Source organism: Dipodomys spectabilis, unplaced genomic scaffold (genome assembly GCF_019054845.1).
Source record: "Dipodomys spectabilis isolate Male_0828 unplaced genomic scaffold, ASM1905484v1 ptg000115l, whole genome shotgun sequence".
Classification (NCBI taxonomy): Eukaryota; Metazoa; Chordata; class Mammalia; order Rodentia; family Heteromyidae; genus Dipodomys; species Dipodomys spectabilis.
Window position 1 is genome coordinate 10,043,187 of NW_024870792.1, and position 18,755 is coordinate 10,061,941.

The 18,755-nt window shown below is 34.7% G+C and overlaps 1 protein-coding gene across 1 annotated transcript in view; it reads right to left on the reverse strand.

The window, feature by feature from the left end:
* Window positions 1-18,755, reverse strand: part of Fsip2 (fibrous sheath interacting protein 2) — a 77,064-nt gene that overhangs the window by 54,013 nt on the left and 4,296 nt on the right. The window contains exons 3-11 of the mRNA XM_042688393.1: window positions 18,309-18,470; window positions 17,537-17,626; window positions 16,589-16,716; window positions 15,155-15,296; window positions 14,427-14,537; window positions 10,771-10,903; window positions 8,524-8,598; window positions 2,618-2,721; window positions 1,867-1,912 (exon numbers count right to left, since the gene is read on the reverse strand). Coding sequence (XP_042544327.1) covers window positions 1,867-1,912; window positions 2,618-2,721; window positions 8,524-8,598; window positions 10,771-10,903; window positions 14,427-14,537; window positions 15,155-15,296; window positions 16,589-16,716; window positions 17,537-17,626; window positions 18,309-18,470 — 991 coding nt within the window. The remainder of the gene's footprint in view (window positions 1-1,866; window positions 1,913-2,617; window positions 2,722-8,523; window positions 8,599-10,770; window positions 10,904-14,426; window positions 14,538-15,154; window positions 15,297-16,588; window positions 16,717-17,536; window positions 17,627-18,308; window positions 18,471-18,755) is intronic.

Sequence of the window (18,755 nt, forward strand, 5' to 3'; positions counted from 1 at the left end):
AAGTTCCCTATGAGCTAGTGATAACAATTGGGCATTTATCCAAAGGTGTACTAGTAATATAATACAGTGAAGCCACTTGACATACATGTTCATTGTTGCATATCTATTGAACATGAATGTCCATTGACTGTTTGCCAGAGTCATGTTATGGAAAAGCCCTGGTGCCTTTAAGTAAATGGATGGATGAAGAAAATGTGGTATATGAGCCGGGCGCTGGTGGCTCATGCCTGTAATCCTAGCTACTCAGGAGGCTGAGATCTGAGGATCGCGGTTCAAAGCCAGCCCGGGCAGGAGAGACCGTGAGACTCCTATCTCCAATAAACCACCAGAAAACCGGAAGTGGTGCTGTAGCTCAAGTGGTAGAGTGCTCGCCTTGCGCTGAAGAGCTGAAGGACAGCGCCCAGGCCCAGAGTTCAAGCCCCACGGCCGACCAAAACAAAAAAAACAAAAAAACAAAAAAAAAGAAAATGTGGTATATGAATATACAAGAAAATTTTATTCATCCATGAAGAAAAATTGAGTATGTCATTTACAGGAAAATGGATGGACTTGGAAAAATTATTATACCATCTTAATCTTATAAAACCACCACAGTCAACTGCCAAAATATTTTTGATATTTAAAGATGACTCACATTTATACAAGGGAATAAATAAAACTTTATTTTAGGAAGGTTATCTTCATAGAAAAATATATGGTGTATTACAAAAAGGAAACATGATTGAAAGAAGCTCACTGCAATAGAAAAACAGAGAAAACAAGAGGAAAAGCAGTTAAAATAAATATAGGAAGGTGTGATATTGCCTCAAATACATAGAACTCAAAAATTGACATATTGAATAGAGACACTATGTACATCTACTGAATGACAAACAAGAAAAAATATATGAGATTATCCAAAATTTATAACTTTTAGATGTAAAAAAATAAAGAAAATGACATGTCAGATTTTGTACACTGGTCATATTAGAAGTCAGAAAGATGATGAATTTCATTGAATTTGAGGTGGTCACATGTCATATCAATGGAGATATGTTTCATTTCCTGAGTGTGTACTTCCAGTGATGTTCAAAATCCTAACGACGTGCAAAAATTGTAATGTATATAAAAGAAAAAAGGAAAGTTCAACCATCATTTGAAAATGATAGTGGAATATGAGACTATCCATAGTAACAATTGCCTATACTAAAATTTCCTCAGCCATAGAATGTCAGTAATGTAGTCTCCTCACCTCTATAAACAACCAAAGCAAACCCCAAGTTCTTTCTCTTTTTCTTTCTTTCTTTTTTTTTATTGTGAAAATACCTTACAGAGGAGATACAATTACATGGGCAAGATAACAAGATAATGAATACATTTCTTATCAAGCATTGTTGCCTCCTCCTTTGTTTCCTCTTCCTATCCATTCCCATCTCCCTCAGCCCCCACCCCCCATCCCCACCCCCCAAAGTTGTACAGTTCATTTTTCTACATAACGACTCGTACATCTCATTGTTGCAATGGGTCCACCCTTCCTTCTTCTCTCCTTCCCTCCCTCCCTCCTTCCTTCCTTCGTGCCTGCCTGTCTTTTTTTTTTTTTTTTTTTGGTGGTCCTATGTCCTGAACTCAGGGCCAGAGTGCTGTACCTGAGATTTTGCTTGAGGTTAGTACTCTACCAATTGAGCTATAGCTTCACTTTTCACATATTTCATGATAAGAGTCTCAGGGACTTTATTACCTAAGCTGGTGTCAAGTTCCAAGTAGTAGGTTAATAGGTATGAGCCCGAGGCATAAAATAAGCCATATTTTTATAACCAAGTAAAAAAACCTTATAACTATAAATATGCATTTAATAACAAGATAATTGTAAATATTTCATGATCTTACCTTTATCATCAGGAGTACTTGTTTTTTTATTATATGATCCACTTCTCTGTATGACACATTAAATTAAGAAAAAAAATTAAGTAACTATAGTTCTGAAAGAGGATTTCCTTTCAGTTAATCAGATGAACCCAGATACATTTTTCCCTTCCAGTACTTGAATCTGTGTCAGGAACAAGACCTCCTTTTCTCAGTCACCCATGCTATCCAATATGGGATCTCAAATTTATTTCAAAATTGAGCTTAATACATAGCACTGTTCCAACTAACTCCCTCTTTCAATATTTTATATTTTGTTTAAAGACATGATGATCCATTCAATGGATGGTTCTGAAAAAAAAAAACCTAAGTCCAAGAAAATCTAATGCTACGTATTCACACTCTATCAAACTCAGCACAATATTTACTGAAAGTAACCACATAATCCTAATGGAAAAATTTTCATCATTGCACACTTATTTTATTGCAATCACATTTTTCTGTGTCTGTTGTTTCAGTGAACAATAATTCCTCATAGGGACTCATCTTTGCTTTCTAGTCTCCTTTTTTTTGGTTTATCAGAGTACCTGGTCTAGTATCTGTTAGATCCTAGCTCACAATATCATTGTTATGAATAAATATGTTTTGGGTTATTTCATGCTAAATTATGTAAGGCATTTAGAATCAACATTCCTCACTAATCAATCCCATGCTAGCAAAAGAGATAGCCAAAAGAATTAAACATTAAACAAAAGTTTAAAATATAACATTTTACCTTTTGTTCTGAGACAGTATTATGTACATCTACTGAAGTTGTTGATATTTTTGTAATATTTTTTGTTATACTTTGAGAATGATGAGCAGAATTTCCTGTGTGTCCTGAAAGTGAATGAAAGGAAAGTGATAATGTTAAACATAACTTTAAATACAGTTCAATTACATTAAATTGTTCTTTAATTGTATTATTTCATTCTTCAAATACAATTATTTCATTAATTTTGAAATACATACAGAATTTTGGAATTGTAAGATTCATCCATTTTTCTATTTGAATCATCCAATGACAACTATAACACAAGATTAGTGCATTTTCTGGAATTTCTTTTAAATTGAACCATATAGTCCTCCTCCTCCTCTTCTTTTTCCTCCTCTCCTCCTCTTATTCCTCTCACTATTTTTCTTTTTGTGTCATTCAATCAACATAATTCTAATACATGCTTCAAGAGTTTATTCTTTTCAATGTTGATATATGTCTAAAATTTGCTCATTAGCTGATAAGATAGTTGAGTTTTTTTCAATTTTGTCATTTTATAAAATAAACTTTTTATAAATTACAGGAGTACATAAATCTTGTGTGACATTTTCCCCATTTCAATCAGGTACATATCTAGTATAAGAACACCTGTTTTCACTGTATTCCTATAATTTGGAGAAAGGAAGGGAAAAACAAATTGTTTAAATAGGGATACAGGTGGACCCATTGCAACAATGAGATGTACAAGACATTATGTCGAAAAAGGAACTTTACAACTTTGGGGGGGGGGAGGAGTATTGGGTGAGGGGGAGGGGGGAGGAGGATTTAAGAAAAGTTTTTAAGAAATTTTAAGCCCTTTCCAAAATGATCAGAACATTTCATATACCAATGAACAATGCATCTAGGGCTGGGAAGGTGGCTCAGTGGTAGAGCGTTTGCCTTGCATGCATGAGGCCCTGGGTTCAATTCCTCAGCACCACATAAGCAAAAAGAAAAAAAAGCCAGAAGTGGTGCTGTGGCTCAAGTGATAGAGCTCTAGCCTTGAGCTGCAGAGCTGAGGGACAGTTCCCAGGCCCAGAGTTCAGGCCCCACGACCGGACCCCCTCAAAAAAAAATGCATCTATACTTTAGTTGTTTTGTATATTCTTAGTAATAATTACTAAGCAAAATTATAGGAACAAGAAAGATCAAAGTTAAATTTAAACAAAGAATAAACAAAAGAGAATATAATGATGCAGACAGCTAGCTCTTTAAGAACTTAAGTAAAAATGAACAACTAGTTTGACGAAGGAACTGAAACCAACACAACAGAGTCTAGAGATAATTAATTAAAAGAATATAAGGAAAATTGTACACATAAAAATTTCATGCAATAGCTAAATTCCTTGAAGTTATAAACTACCATTTTTTCATTGAAAATCAGATAGTATAAAGAATCCTACACTGATTAAAAAGGTGATGTTAGGGAAATGAACCATAAGATATGTATTCAAATGTTTTTTTCCTTTCATGCGATTGTTTCTAACACATTTATAAGATTATTTCTTTGTTGCTTTGTATGTCCCTCCCCCACAGTATAACCGCTGCTTTCACTGTATTTGATGTCGGTATAATTTGTGGGGGGAAGGGGAAAAACAAATCGTTTAACTAGGGATACAGGTGGACCCATTGCAACAATGAGATGTACAAGTCGTTATGTGGAAAACGAACTTTACAACTATGGTGGGGGGGGGTGTCCGGGGAGGATTGGGGGGGTGGGGGGGGAGGATAGGAAGGGATGGGAAAGGGAAACAAAGGAGGAGGCTACAGTGCTTGATAAGAAATGTACTCATTATCTTGCCCATGTAATTGTAACCCCTCTGTACAGTATTTTCACAATTTAAAAAAAAGCAATTCTGAAATAAAGTAGAAAATATTTTTGAAAAAAATTAAATATGTGGTTAGAACCTTTCAACTAACACATTGGACAAAAGTCATTAGAAGACTAGTAAGCAGGGGAACAAGAAAGAAGCAATAAACAGGAAATCAAGAAAGTGGCAAGGAAGATGATACATTACTCTATAATAACCTTAAACATTGAACAGATTCAATCCCCCAAATAAAAGAAGTAGAGCAGCAGATTGGATCAAAAACCAAGATCCATCCGTTTGTTGTCTCCAAGAGACTCATGTCACAGTCAAAGATAAAAACAATTCCTGAGTGAAGGAATAGAAAAAGATCTTTCAGGCAGATGCATGCAAGAAGACAAGAGTGGCCGAATTGGCATATGATAAAATTGATTTTTTTTAAAATCAGTACAAAGAGACAAGGAAGGAAATTACATATTAATAAAAGGCAGAGGAAATCACAGTGGTCAATATTTATGCACCAAACAATGGAGCACCTAAATACATTAAATGAACACTTTTGGATTTACAGAATATGATAGACCCTCAACACAAAAATAAAGGAAAATTTTAATAGTCTCCTTTCACTAAAGGACAGGTCAACCAAATAAAAGACAAAGAATCCTCTAAATTAAATGACACCATAATGCAAATGAACTTGACAAAGATCTACAGAATATTATACCCAACAATGAACCAATTCACATTCTTCTCTGCAGACCATGGAATATTCTCTATAATTGATCATATTGGCCACAAAGAACCCATGCAAATACAAGAGGATTGAGGTAACTCCTGGCAGCCTATCTGGCCAGAGAAGAATCACAAACTAGTTGTCAACAACAAAATATATTTCAGAAAACACTCAAATACATGGAGGCTGAATAACATACTTCTGAATAATACCTGGGTCACAGAAGAAATTAAGGAAGAAATTAGAAAGTTCTTACAATTCAATGAAAATGAAAACACATCACAAAGGAATCTGTGGGATACAGCAAAAGCAGTGGTGAGAAGAAACTTTACAGCTCTAAGCACACTCATAAAGAAAACAGAAACAGCTCAAGTAAATAACCTCATGATAGAACTAGGTAGAACCTATATTGTAAAAATGGCCAAACCTCACACTCCACTACAGAGCTATAATAACATAAAACAGCATGGTTTTGGCATAAAAATAGACCTGAAGATCAGTGGAATAGATTAGAAGACCCAGAAATAAAATCATATACTTAGTTATATTTGATAAGGGATCCAAAGGCATACAGTGGAAAAAGATAGCCTCTTCAACAATTGGGGTTGGGAAAACTGGGCATCCATATGCAGAAAACTGAAAGTGGATCCCTGTTTGTCACCATACACCAATATCTATTCAAAGTTGATCAGACCTCAATGTCAGACCTGAAACATTCAAAGTGCTGAAAAGAGGGAGTAGGAGAAACATTAGAACATAGGTAAAGGTAGAAACTTCTTGAATGGAGTCCCAGGGGCACAACTGATAGGAGAGAGATTTGACAAGAGATTTATTTTATCAAAATAAAAAGTTTCTGCACAGCAAAGGACACAGTTACTAAATGAAAAAGCCAACAAATATATCAGACAAAGCCTAATATCCCATATATACAAGGAGATCAAGAAACCCCTCCCAAACCTAATGAACCAATTACTAAATGGGCTAAGGAGCTAAGGAGAGGCTTCTCAGAAGAAGAGGTAAGAATGTCAAAGAAACACCTAAGGAAATGCTCATGATCGTTAGTCTAAGGGAAATGCAAATCAAAACAACTCTGAGATTCCATTTCACCCCAGTAACATTGACCAACATTGTGAATTCAAACAACAGCAAATGTTGGTGGGAATGTGGGGAAAAAGGAACCCTACTGCACCTATTGGTGGGTGGGAATGTAAACTAGTACAACCACTCTGGAAAGCAGTCTGGAGGTTCCTCAGAAAGCTAAACATAGACCTACCTTACAAGCCAGCCATACCACTCCTGGGCATCTACCCTGAACATATTCACAACTGCCAAGATACCTCACCATCTATTGATGACTAAATATTTTTTTTAATGTTGTACCTATACACAACAGAATTGTACACAAGCATTAGAAAGAATAAAATAATGTCATTTGCAGGAAAATAGATGGAACTAGAACAAATCTATGTCTTATTCTGTACAAATATCAGTCCTAAATGGTCAAAAAGTTTAATGAAACTACTATAAGAAAATATATGGCAAACCCTACCACAATTATTTTCTGAATAGGCCTCTAATTGCCCAGTGCATAAGAGTGAGAACTGATGAATGGAACTGTATAAAATTACAAGAAAATCCTATGCATCAAAAGAAACATTTTCCAGATCATATAGAATCCAAATAATGGAAAAATCTTTTCCAGCTATTCCCCATAAAAAGATTAATATCCATAATATACAAAGAGCTCAAAAAGTTAAACAAAAGAGAAAATCTAATTAATAAACAAGTTGGATACAGTTCTCAGTCTAATAAACTTACGAAAAACAGTTCAATATCTTTAGCAAGAAACTTAGTGCAAAAAAGAACACACCAAGATAAAAAACAGTGACTACAGGGGATAGATAAACCACAAGGGGGGAAATGAAAGAAGATTTAACTTCAAACAGTACATTAAAGCAACAACAACAACAAAAGAAACCCTCATTTCCATATCTTAGATTCTTGTATATATGTTTATCTGATTTGGTGAGACAAAGGACAAGATTTGAACCAATGTAGCAGCGATATTCACAAGACACTCACAAGACACTATGTTGAAAATGATCTTTACAAGTTGGAGGGGGAGGGGAGTTGAGGGAGGGAAAGTGGGAGAAAACAATGGAGGGGGTAACACTGTTCAACAAGAAATGTACTCATTACTTACGTTACTGTAACACCTCTGTACATCACCTTCACAATACAATACAACAATAAACTTTAAAAATTATTCCATCACACTCTAGTCAGAATAGCAATCAAGGAAACAAACAACAACAAATGCCAGGGAGGAAGTAAGGACAGAACAGCCCTCATACACTTAAAGCGCAAATGTAAACTGTAGAACTGCTATGGAAATCTGTATTGAGGTTCCTCCAAAAAGTAGAAATAGATCTATCTTAGGATTCCACTCTACAACTATTCAACATATTAGTAGTATAACTCAATACACAAGAGAGACACTTGCACACTTGTTTATTACAGCACTGTTTACAGTAGCCAAACTTTGGAGTTAGCTGAGTTGTGCAACAATCAATGAATGGACAAATAAAATATGGTATACCTGTATTACAGGAATATTGCACTCACTCATAAAAAACAATGCCATTTACTGGCAAGTGGATGAAACTGGAGATCATGTCATTGAGTGAGATAAGCTCAAAAATCTAAATATCAAATGTTTTCCCCTATTTGTAGATATATACTTAAAGTTGTGATGTTGATATGAGGAGGATTATGAAGATAGTGATGATTAATGAGTTGTAAACATAAAGTGTTTTTTTTTGAAGGACATCAGTGGAAGGACAAATGAAAGAATACTAAGGAGTCAAGAAGACTGAAAAATGCAGCACGCGTGCGCGCGCACACACACACACACACACACACAAACAAAGTGAGTATAGTGAAATCTACCAAAAGCTCTTTGCAAAATGGAGGAGGAAGAAAAAGACAAATGTGGTTAAGGAAGTTAATTTCTTTCAAGTGTACTATGTAAACATATGGCAATGACATAGTGAAAGCCCCTCACACGAGAAATGTGTGCTTATTAAAAATTGAAAAATAAAGTATTATCAATTAGCTCTGCATTCTACAGTGTGTACTTACAAGTAATAATTCCTTCTTTTACCTTTTCTAAAATGAAAGTATAGTGGGAGCTTGAAAACTGCAATAGGTTAGCTAGGTATTAAATTCTGAAAACAACAATCTGCATAGTCATAGCTGACCTTTTGTCAAAACAGCACATCATCCCAATCTGAGTCTTTCCCACAATTAGTCTACTTACTCTTAGTATTTCTCACTAAAATAGTTACCGTTCAATTCTTTAGAAGCTTTCTGTTCACCAACTAATTTAACTTCATCAGATTTCTTTTTCTTCTTTGGAGTAACTTAAAAGAAATAATAATAAAATATTTAATTTTCATGGTGATGAAAACTGAATTTCCTAAGATAGACTTATCTTTCAAGTCTGGGAGGTGGCAAAACACCTGCTAATCTGCAGGATGGATTGAGATAGGAGAAGATGGAGAGATGGGAAATGGTAAAAATAAAATACTATACTTTCAAGTTAAAGAAGACAGGAGATTCAACCATTTCTCCTGGTAGAACAGAAAAAAAATGTCATGGTCTAGTAAAACATGTAATAAATCTCTTGCTTATGGACTTGTATACCAGCATAGAACAGGGCTGAAGACTCCTAGCTGGCTGGCTATTACATTTCTTGAATTTTCCTTACAGCCTGGAATAAGCAAATAGAGTTTATCTTAATAGCTAAAGAAACAACTTATTTAGTTTTGTATGCATATATCTATCCCTTTTTGTGATAGAGGAAGTGTAGCTTCTTTTAAGCATGTTAGTGGGAAATACTCTCATTACATAATGCTCAATGTTCATTTATGTGAGACTATCACCTTAGTGGTTGGTCACTGAAGCAGAGTTTTCTAATACTCCTTTTCTGTTTCTCTTTAGAACTTGTGTGCATTATTATAGTGGTATTTCATTAGCAAAATATATCATTTTAATATTTTGTAACTTCAATAGTGCAAATTAAAATTCTTAATATGTTATTTTTTCCAAAGAGAATGTGAAACATCAACTTTTTCAGATTGCTACTTAATTCAATATTTTTTACTACATGACATTATTAAGATATTGGGATGCATATAACTATAGTAATTTTCAATCTGAACCATGAGATTACTATCATTGCCTCAATGAAAAATGTATTTAATCAATTCTACTTAGCAAACATGTATCTAGTATACATACTTTTTAAACATGTATCACCACAAATGTGGAAACTTTTACAAATGGTTATGACATTAAGAGATGTAATACATTATGAATGCTACAGCTTATTAAATGGATTCAAAGGAGAGAGACCTTCCAATTAGGAACCTGAAGAAAGATTAATGGAGTGTAGGTAGAGCATGATTTGGTAGATGTGGGGAGCAGAAAACTGTAGGCTGAGAAAATTGATTAGAGGAGTAAACTGGGACATTTAACCTGTATTTTAGGAACGATCAATACTGGCATTTGATCAGAGCAATGAAATAAGTGCTGGAATTTGGAGGATCTTTATATAAGTTATTTTCTTTGGTTTTAGACAAAGAAATTCTCATGGAAAAATTAAAACATTTGCCTCACCTATTTGGATGGCAAGAAAGATAACACAGAGTGGTTTTTAGTAGTCAGCTTCAGATGTGGGTCATTTTGCCACTAGGCTATTAGTGCCATCTTCCAGGGTACAGTGTGTAACCAAATAGAAAAGTTAGAGTAAGACTGAACTTTGTGTATTGCTGATCATTTGCCCAAGCAGTGTGAATCACAATATACAGGTAATAGTTTGGGCGTGGGGCAGAGGAAGAAAGCATCACTAAGTGAGGAGTATTAACTGAGGAGCTGCCTATAAAAATGGATTTGAGTCAGGTCGAAGTAGAAATGAAGTGAGACTAGTTGGTTATCTTCTGGAGTGGTGCAGATAGGACATATAAGGAAGGAACAGGATTGACTGTCATGTGCTGACCCAATGCTAAAGAGTCACAGTCAAAACCAGTGTACTGTTTACATCCTAGCCATTAAATACTGATATCTCACTATAATTTTTCAAATGAAGTGTTTATGAGCTGAGTATCACAGTTATTGCTCGCTATATTTCTCCTTTTAGATTTTCATCTTTATTTTTCTTTCTTTCTTCCCCCATTTTCTGTATCTCCCTTCGTCCTTCCCCTCCTCTATGTCCTAATAATGTCCCTTCTTATTGACAACGTAGCAGAACACTGTGCTGCTCTGTAACAAATTTGCATGTGTTCACTAGTAAAAACCACATCATTTTATGTGTGGAGAAAAGAGTAAAAATTGCAATACAGAAACACATTTTTCTTGAACCCTCAGCTAAAATATTTCTTATGCTGTTTACATATATGTATACCTTTCAGCATTCATGCTAACAGAAATAATTAGATCAAGTGTTGTTGCTAAGCAGGTAGAAACACAGCACTATGTATTATGAAGAAGTTTTTCATAGATTAGCATATCCATTTAGCTACGCCACCCCTTACTATGCTCACATTCATAGATGGTTCCATCTTGTCCTCCGTAGTCATGTGAGTTCTTTCCTGTATCTTCTTTAAATCCTGTGTCTTGCATTTTTTGTAAATGGTAAGCCATTTTTTTCTCTATCATGGCTTGTTTCTAAAATATTAGAGACAACACATTAACTAATATCAGTTTGCCATTATAAAAGCCAGAAAAGCACGCTAGAAACTGTCAATTGTGTCTCCTGACTTGTAAGTTTACATAGCGAACAAACAGGAAAGTAGAAAAGAGTAAGTTTCTATTTCTATACAAATATAAGAAAGTTCTTGACACTTAGGGTAATTTATTTTACTGCACAGATTTTTGCTGGTTATTTTGGAGAATGAATTTTGCAAACTTTTCTGCCCAACACTAACCACAAGACATTAACCTCCAGATCACAGCCTACAGAGCTGCTATGATTGCATGTGTGAACCATCCACTGGCTATGAGCTTAATTTGTATTTTCCAGTGTTTGTTTATAAATCTCTTTTTCCAAACATTTTTGGAGGAAACTCTCTCAAAATTTACCCCCTCTTTTGCTCCTAGAAATATAGAGGGGTAACTTTTCTGAGATCAACAGTTTGCACAGATTTCTCTTTATTTTTTGTGTATTGTCATTTTTGCTTTAGGAGTTTTAGGCAATGTTTTTGTCAGCATTTGAGATTATACAAACATATATACACATATATGCACATATATACACATATATAAACATATACACAAATGCTTATCTATGTCACCTCAAGTTATGTACTTAATGTGTAGCATTAGAGTTATCAAAATACTTGGATTTTGTCCTTAATATTTTTGTGCAAAACAATTTGTGTCGGTCTAATTGGGAGGCATCTTCTGCTCTTTAGCATATTTTTTATATTATTGTGTTTTATTTATTGTAAAGATGCTGTACAGAGGGGTTACAGTTACATGAGCAAGGCAATGAGTCCATTACTTGTCAATCATTGTTACCCCTTCCCTTGTTGCTGTCCCACTATCCCTTGCCTCCCTGTCCTCCCACACTCCTCCCCAATCCCTGCCTGAAGTTGTAAAGTTCGTTTCCAATATACTGTCTTGTAGGTATCATTGTTGCAATTGGTCATTCTATGTCCTTGTTTCACCTTTTTATTATATCCCTTCCCCTACCCAGATTAGACAATATATATACAAGTTGGAGGGTACCAAAATCAAGTACAATGACAACAGGGGACATATCATAGGGGGAAGAACACACAGAGGAAACAAAAAAAATCACATAGTACATTTAAAACAACAACAACAACAACAACAACAACAACAACAATGATAGACCTCTTGTGTCCATATCTTGGAGTTCATTTCACTTAGCATCATCTTATATGATCATATGTACATAGTGTTTGAGCTTTTCAGCTCATCTGATAAGATTATCCTATATGTATACTAATTATTGAAAATAAGGGAAACCATAGAACCTAAATTTCTTTGGGACTGGCTTACTTCACTGAATATGATTTTTTCTAAACCTTTTCATTTCCTAACAAATGGGGTTTTGGTGTTCTTTCATTAGATTAAACTCAGCCTTGCAAGTTTGATCTTCTATTTCAGTTGTTTTGGCCAATTCAATCTAATGAATTTTTATAAAAAGTTAGAATTAGTTTATCAATTTCTATGGAAAAAAATTTTCTTATAATTTTCATTCAAGTTGTAATAATACTATGAATCAGTCTGGGCACACTTGCTCTCTTGAGAATATCAAGGTTCTGCTGCAAGAATCAGGTCTGTCTCTTCACAGATTTAGCTGTCCTTAATTTCTTGTTTCAGTTTAGACTTTAGTGAATATCTTTCTCATGGTGAAATAGTAGCAATTTCTATGCTTCAGTGCCTTCAGTGACTCTATCACTAGTGTGGATCAGATTACCCATCTCAACCGGGAGCCTATGGTCAGAGGACCTGTATAATGGCTGGTTCTTTCTTGGTTGTATGTTCATCCTTTATCCAAGTCAAAACCAAAATTAACCAAGGCTCTTTGAAAAGAAATTGACATAGAGTGAAAAATGAAGAGGAATCTGGAGCACTGTATTAGACACAGAAAAATAAGATACTCTTAAGAGTTTTCTGGAAATAAAAAAGAAGCCAACTTTGTGAGATCTTCTGGATAAAACTGCAGTGAAAAGTCTAGCTCACTTCTATAATTCTAACTACTTGAGAGGTGGAGATGAAGAGGATCAAAGACCTTATTTGAAAAGTAGCAGAAGGAAAAAGAGGTAGCAGTATGGGTCAAGTGGAAGACTGCCTAATAGCATACACAACCTCCTGAGTTTAACCCAATTCTACTTAAAATAACATTGAAAATGAAAGCACCATAAACTACTAATGCCTCTAAATTTGGAATAAGTTGAGCCTGCTACATGAGCAATGAGTCTCCGAAAGAATTAAAAAGTATAATGTACCAAATTGAGTGGAAGACAAATACATGTACTTCATGAACTTCAGTTTTAATACTTGTACAAAATTGCTCTATATTGGTATATTGCAATACCATCTATGTAACTCTTACATTTACTCCTGTTTGTCCAGAGCAAAACTATCTATAAAATTGTTGTTAATAGTGTTAGATCCATGCTTATTGTCATTCAGTGATGTAAATACAGGCTTTTTAGTCAACAGGTACTTTACAAGAATATATGAGGTGTTTCCCTATTGAGAGAAAACATGGATAAAATCATGCTGCATGGACATGTGTGGCTGTGTGGACAGTGGAGACAATGAGGCAGTGAGAACACACACAGGTTTTCTCATTTTCTACTTTCGGATTCCTACTCAAAATCACACAATAGTACATGGTACTAGACACACGTAAATATTATTGGTGAGTAAAAGCTAAGAAAATTTTTCAAGAATTTCAGGTTCTAAGAAAACAAAGCATGACAAGTTTTAAAGGAATTATAGCTGTGGTATATAGTATGAAAATGGAGTCCAAAGTATTTGCACCACGGATGGTACTTCTTACATTTGTCTTTCATGTAAGTTTATCTGATTTGGGAAAGAGAAGGGGAATCACAGAAGTAGTGGGCCAAAGGGTGAACCAATTCAACAGTGATGCTTACTAGACACTATTTTGGAAACTTTACCAGTTGGGAGGAAGGGAAGTTGGGAGGAGAAAAAGTGGGAGAAAAAGAGGGAGTGAGTACCACTGTTCAAAGAGAAATGCACCCATTATCTGACTTATGTAACTGTAACTCCTCTGTACATCACCTTTACAATAAAATTTAAGTTAAAAAATAAATAAAACCTTAGTTGTTAAAAATAGAGTAAAATTATCCAGAGCTCAATGGGGTGGCAGTGGCTGGCAGCTGGCTCTGGGACTTGTAATCTCAGCTACTTAGGAGGCTGAGGGAGTAGATCACTTGAGCCCAGAGAAGTTCAAGGACAACCTTGGAAAATAGCAAGACCCAGTATTAAAGAAATAACAATAGAAAACAAAAGGACTCAACAAATAAAAAACAAGTTTAGAACTTTCAGCTCTGTATAATGCATGTCATTTAGGGCATATTTATGGTCTATAGTCCCATCCCAAAATGATTTTTACCTTCAAAAAAAAAACTTGAACAAAAGCTCTTCAGCAAGTTCAAGGTAAATGTGAAACTGTCCTATGTCCTACCTTTTTGTCACTCTCTTCTCTGCTTTTTCGCCTTTGTTCTTCTACTCTCTGCTCTCTTTTAACATCTTCTCCAATCTTTGTTAGGAGCAACATCTCCTTTGTCTTCCACTCCTGGAAGATACAATGTTACCATGTTTTCTACATGTTCCCATCCAAGTACCACCTTCCTGTTTGGTCTCACTGCTAAGAAAATGACAGGAGCCAATGGCCTAACAGAAAAATGGTCAAGCATAGTGAAAGCCATGGAGAGATTTTAGAAGTCTTTTGGTTGTGACATTGGGAAAGTGAGTCTGATTATTATTACTATCATTATGTTACTAAAATTAAACTTTAAAAAATCCTCTACAGGATTGTTAGTAAGGTAAGGTTCAGTAACTTCCTCTCTGGTTTTTATTTTAATCTTTAAGTAGTTGTACACAATAGTTTCATCTCAACAGGTTAGGTTACTAGTATGGTGTGCATCTTGACCACTGTCATCTTTTCATTTTTCCCTCCATTGATCCCAAATTCCACTCACCTCACAGTGGTCTTTAAGAGCAGAAAATATGTTGTCTGCCCTACTCTTTTATGTACAAACCTATATGGTCTAGCCATGAAGTTAAGTTGTGTGGGTTTAAAATTACTTAGAGTTGAATAGACTTCAATCAATATGGACTAACGATAATAATTGCTTACAAATCAAAAAATGGTAGGTAATTTTTGTCACTATTTTAATTGTTATACATCACCTCCTCAATTTTTCTACGAAGATTCAGTTTTTTTCTTGTGTATTCTCGTTGTCGTCTCTCTTCTCTATCCATTCGGAGCAGGCGTTGCTCCTCTGCTGTGCGCTCCACTTGCTCTAATTCCTTACTTATCATGTCTAAGTACCTGGAGAACAAAGGTACACATATTATTGGAGGTGAATTCTTCCCACTTACTTAATGTTCCAAACCATGTTCTTATTTATTTTCATTTTCTGAACTGAAAGAATTTTACTTTATTTTATCTCCTAGGACTTTTTGTGGACCTTCAAGCCATACTGATTCATAATGTTTTGCTCATGAAATCTTACTACAGTCCCAGCTGTTAGGATGGCCAGGGCAATGGGGAAATGTAAAGCAATCTAATTAAAAATATTTGCCCAATAAGCAAATATTTCTAAAAATGGGTTTAGGATACTAAATTTGCAAGGAAGGCTCAGATCAATGAAGAAATTATTCCATAGACAAAAAATACAGATTCACATTTCTTAAGAACAAAGTGGGGACTTATTTCTCGCTTATTTACAAGTCTTACATTGTCTTTAGTCATTTACATACCAGATTTGTTTTTGTCAGTCATGGGGCTTGAACTCTGGGCCTGGGCACTGTCTCTGAGCTCTTCAGCTCAAGGCAAGCACTCTACCACTTGAGCCATAGCACCACTTCCAGTTTTCTGGTGGTTAATTAGAGATAAGAGTCTTGTGGACTTTCTGGTCTGAGCTGGCTTTGAACCACGATCCTCAGATCTCAGCCTCCTGAGTAGCTAGGATTACAGGCATGAGCCACCAGTGCCTGGCTACATATTAGATTTAAATGGCATTACAATGAAATGAAGCCATAGAATGTAAAAATGAGACAATGCAAACTAATATCTTACCCCAATGAAGGAAAAGGAAAATATCATCCCTTTATACCCTAAGAAATGACCTTGAGAATGCAATGTTAAGACTGAGTATATTTAGTTAATATCAGGATGAATCTACCATTTTTTGGAGATGATACACATTCTATATTTGCATCAAAGTTTTAAAATGTCCTGCTTCTGAACTTGCCCTAAACTTCCTCAAACTTAATATAGTTAGTCCTTAATGACGGGTTGTAAAAATGTGTTATTCTTGGTGGCATTTGCTGTCAATATTTCTCTGGATTTTAGATCTGGATTTCCCTCAGTTTTCTGTGTGGCTTATGTCTTGTGTTGTTAGAAAGACTGACTTCAGAAATTTCCCTTCATAATCCCAGCATCTGAATCTTGTACTTGGTCTTCTTTCTCTCCTTCCCACTTCTGAGTACAGAGGAATTGAGTAATATCTACCACATGAAAAACAAAACAAGCAAACCCTGTCTGAATGCTTTCCAGAATTTTCAAATATATTTGAATACACAATAGATTTGCAAAATAGGTGCTCATTTCCACCTTACCTGTGCCTTATTAACCGCTCCTGGTCCTTAACAGACTGGGGGCTCTCCTGTAACAACCAGTTCTGAAACTGTGCAACATCTGTTTCATTGCGTTGCTGCAGCTTATGGAGTTGTTTTGCAATCATTTCCTGTTTGGAAAAAAATGAATTATTTACATTTTCCAGAAATGAAAGTCATTGAAATTCCTTTATTCTATAAATGATTAACTGCAAGCAAGTCTATTTTGAATCCTTTAACGGCATGTACAAATGATCCAAATAAACATGTCATCACTCTGAATATGACAAACATTGTATTTGTTTACCTATGATAAACAGAAATACTGGACTCTGTAATATAAAAAATCTAGGCACAGAGAACGGCAGTACTGCTTTTATCTTAACTTTAGAACATAAAATTGTGAAAATATACTTAAACTTGAATTTACACTCTCACATTCATCTTATATAAACTTTTGAGTGAAAGAGAAGTCACTACTTATTGTCGTAATTCCAAACATTGCGCCTAATTTACCATCAATGTGTGTAATTGATGTGTGGATTCAAACACTCAGGGCACCTGTTATTTCAGTTTCCTGAAAGACATTATTGATATTATGGAAGTGAACATCTCCTCTTGTGAAACTGATTAGATTTACAGCTTCAGAATATTGCTATCGCAATAGACAATTCTTACTGGCATCAGATTCTCAATAGCAATGTCATTAATGAACTAATTACGGAATAAATTAATTCAGCTACCTATGCAGGGATTGATATCTGACCTCATATTCCTTTCTCCTTGATCAAATACAGCACCACTCAAATATTTAATCCTGTTCTAAGTTTTCACTTGGAAAAGTATTTAATTGCTTTATCATTAAAAGGTGAAATATAAGAATAAGATTTCATATATCAATAAGGCTTTATTTAACCTTTACTTACACAAAGTTTAAGTGTGTTAACTTACTTGTTCTCTTAAATAGTTTCTTTCAAAATCTAATTTCAAGCTGGTAAGATATTGTCTGTACTTATTCAATTCTTTCAAGGTACATACAATCTAAAAGCAAAAATATAAGTTTATAAATATTATAAATATGAAAATATTAAGAAATTAACAATAACTCTCCAGAGAAAAAATAACAATGACGTATAACTTTATGATACTTTTGTTATCAAGAGTAACAATTTACTCTGGTATCATGGGTGGTATCTTTTTACATTTGTTATTCCATAGAAAATTCCTCTCCAAAATCTGACTTGATTATTGTGACTTACATTGTAAGAAATTTAGAATTCACAATTAGTTATTAAAATAACAATTTCAAATAATTATAATCAGATTGTTGTTGTAGATATAAGTATTCTCTAGTCCCAAATAATATTTTTGCAGGATTTAAAAAAGCGAAATTTTCTTACTTTCTATTGTGTCTCAGGGTTCTATAAAGTGTATAGGATAAAATTGTAGAGGGCAATGAGGCACAGTACTGTGATTCAGCTGGGAAAATTTGTATAGCTTTTGTCCCTCAAATTACCCATAACCTTTGATATTTACAATGAACATAAAGGCAAAAAAAATAGCTCCACTTGTTTTCTGATTCCTGAATATTTGGTAGAAGGGCTCTAAGTATCATCTCATGACCAAGCTAAATGTTTAAAGGTGATATTGAGGTAGAAGCAAATACCAAACATTGAAAATAATAAATGATTAAAAAATAACATAACTGTAATTTTCAACCTACTTTATTATTGCTGGTGATGTAGCCACCTTTCTTTAATCTCCTGAGGATATCTTTGCGTTTATAATATTCCCTTAAATGTGGATCATGGAGACTTTTGTACTGGGTTTCCAAAAGTCGACAGTAAGGATCAGTCAGGTTAAAATCATAGGAAGGTCGAAAAAGCTGCAAACACAGATTTTTACAGTATTACAAAAGTAAAATAAATGACATTTCACTTTTAAATAACCTATTGGAATGAGTACAAAACAAACCATTGCAGGAGGAAACTGAACTGGGTGATAAACCACCAACAGAACTTTGGACAAGAGAATTGCCTTTCTTCTTTTCTTAGCTTACAATGAATGGCTTTCTCACTGTTAGCTCTTCACCTCAACTGCTTCAGCCTCTGACCCTTAGTTGAAGAAAATAGAAGGGAAAGAGAGGGAATGGTATCTAATTTCAAAGGAA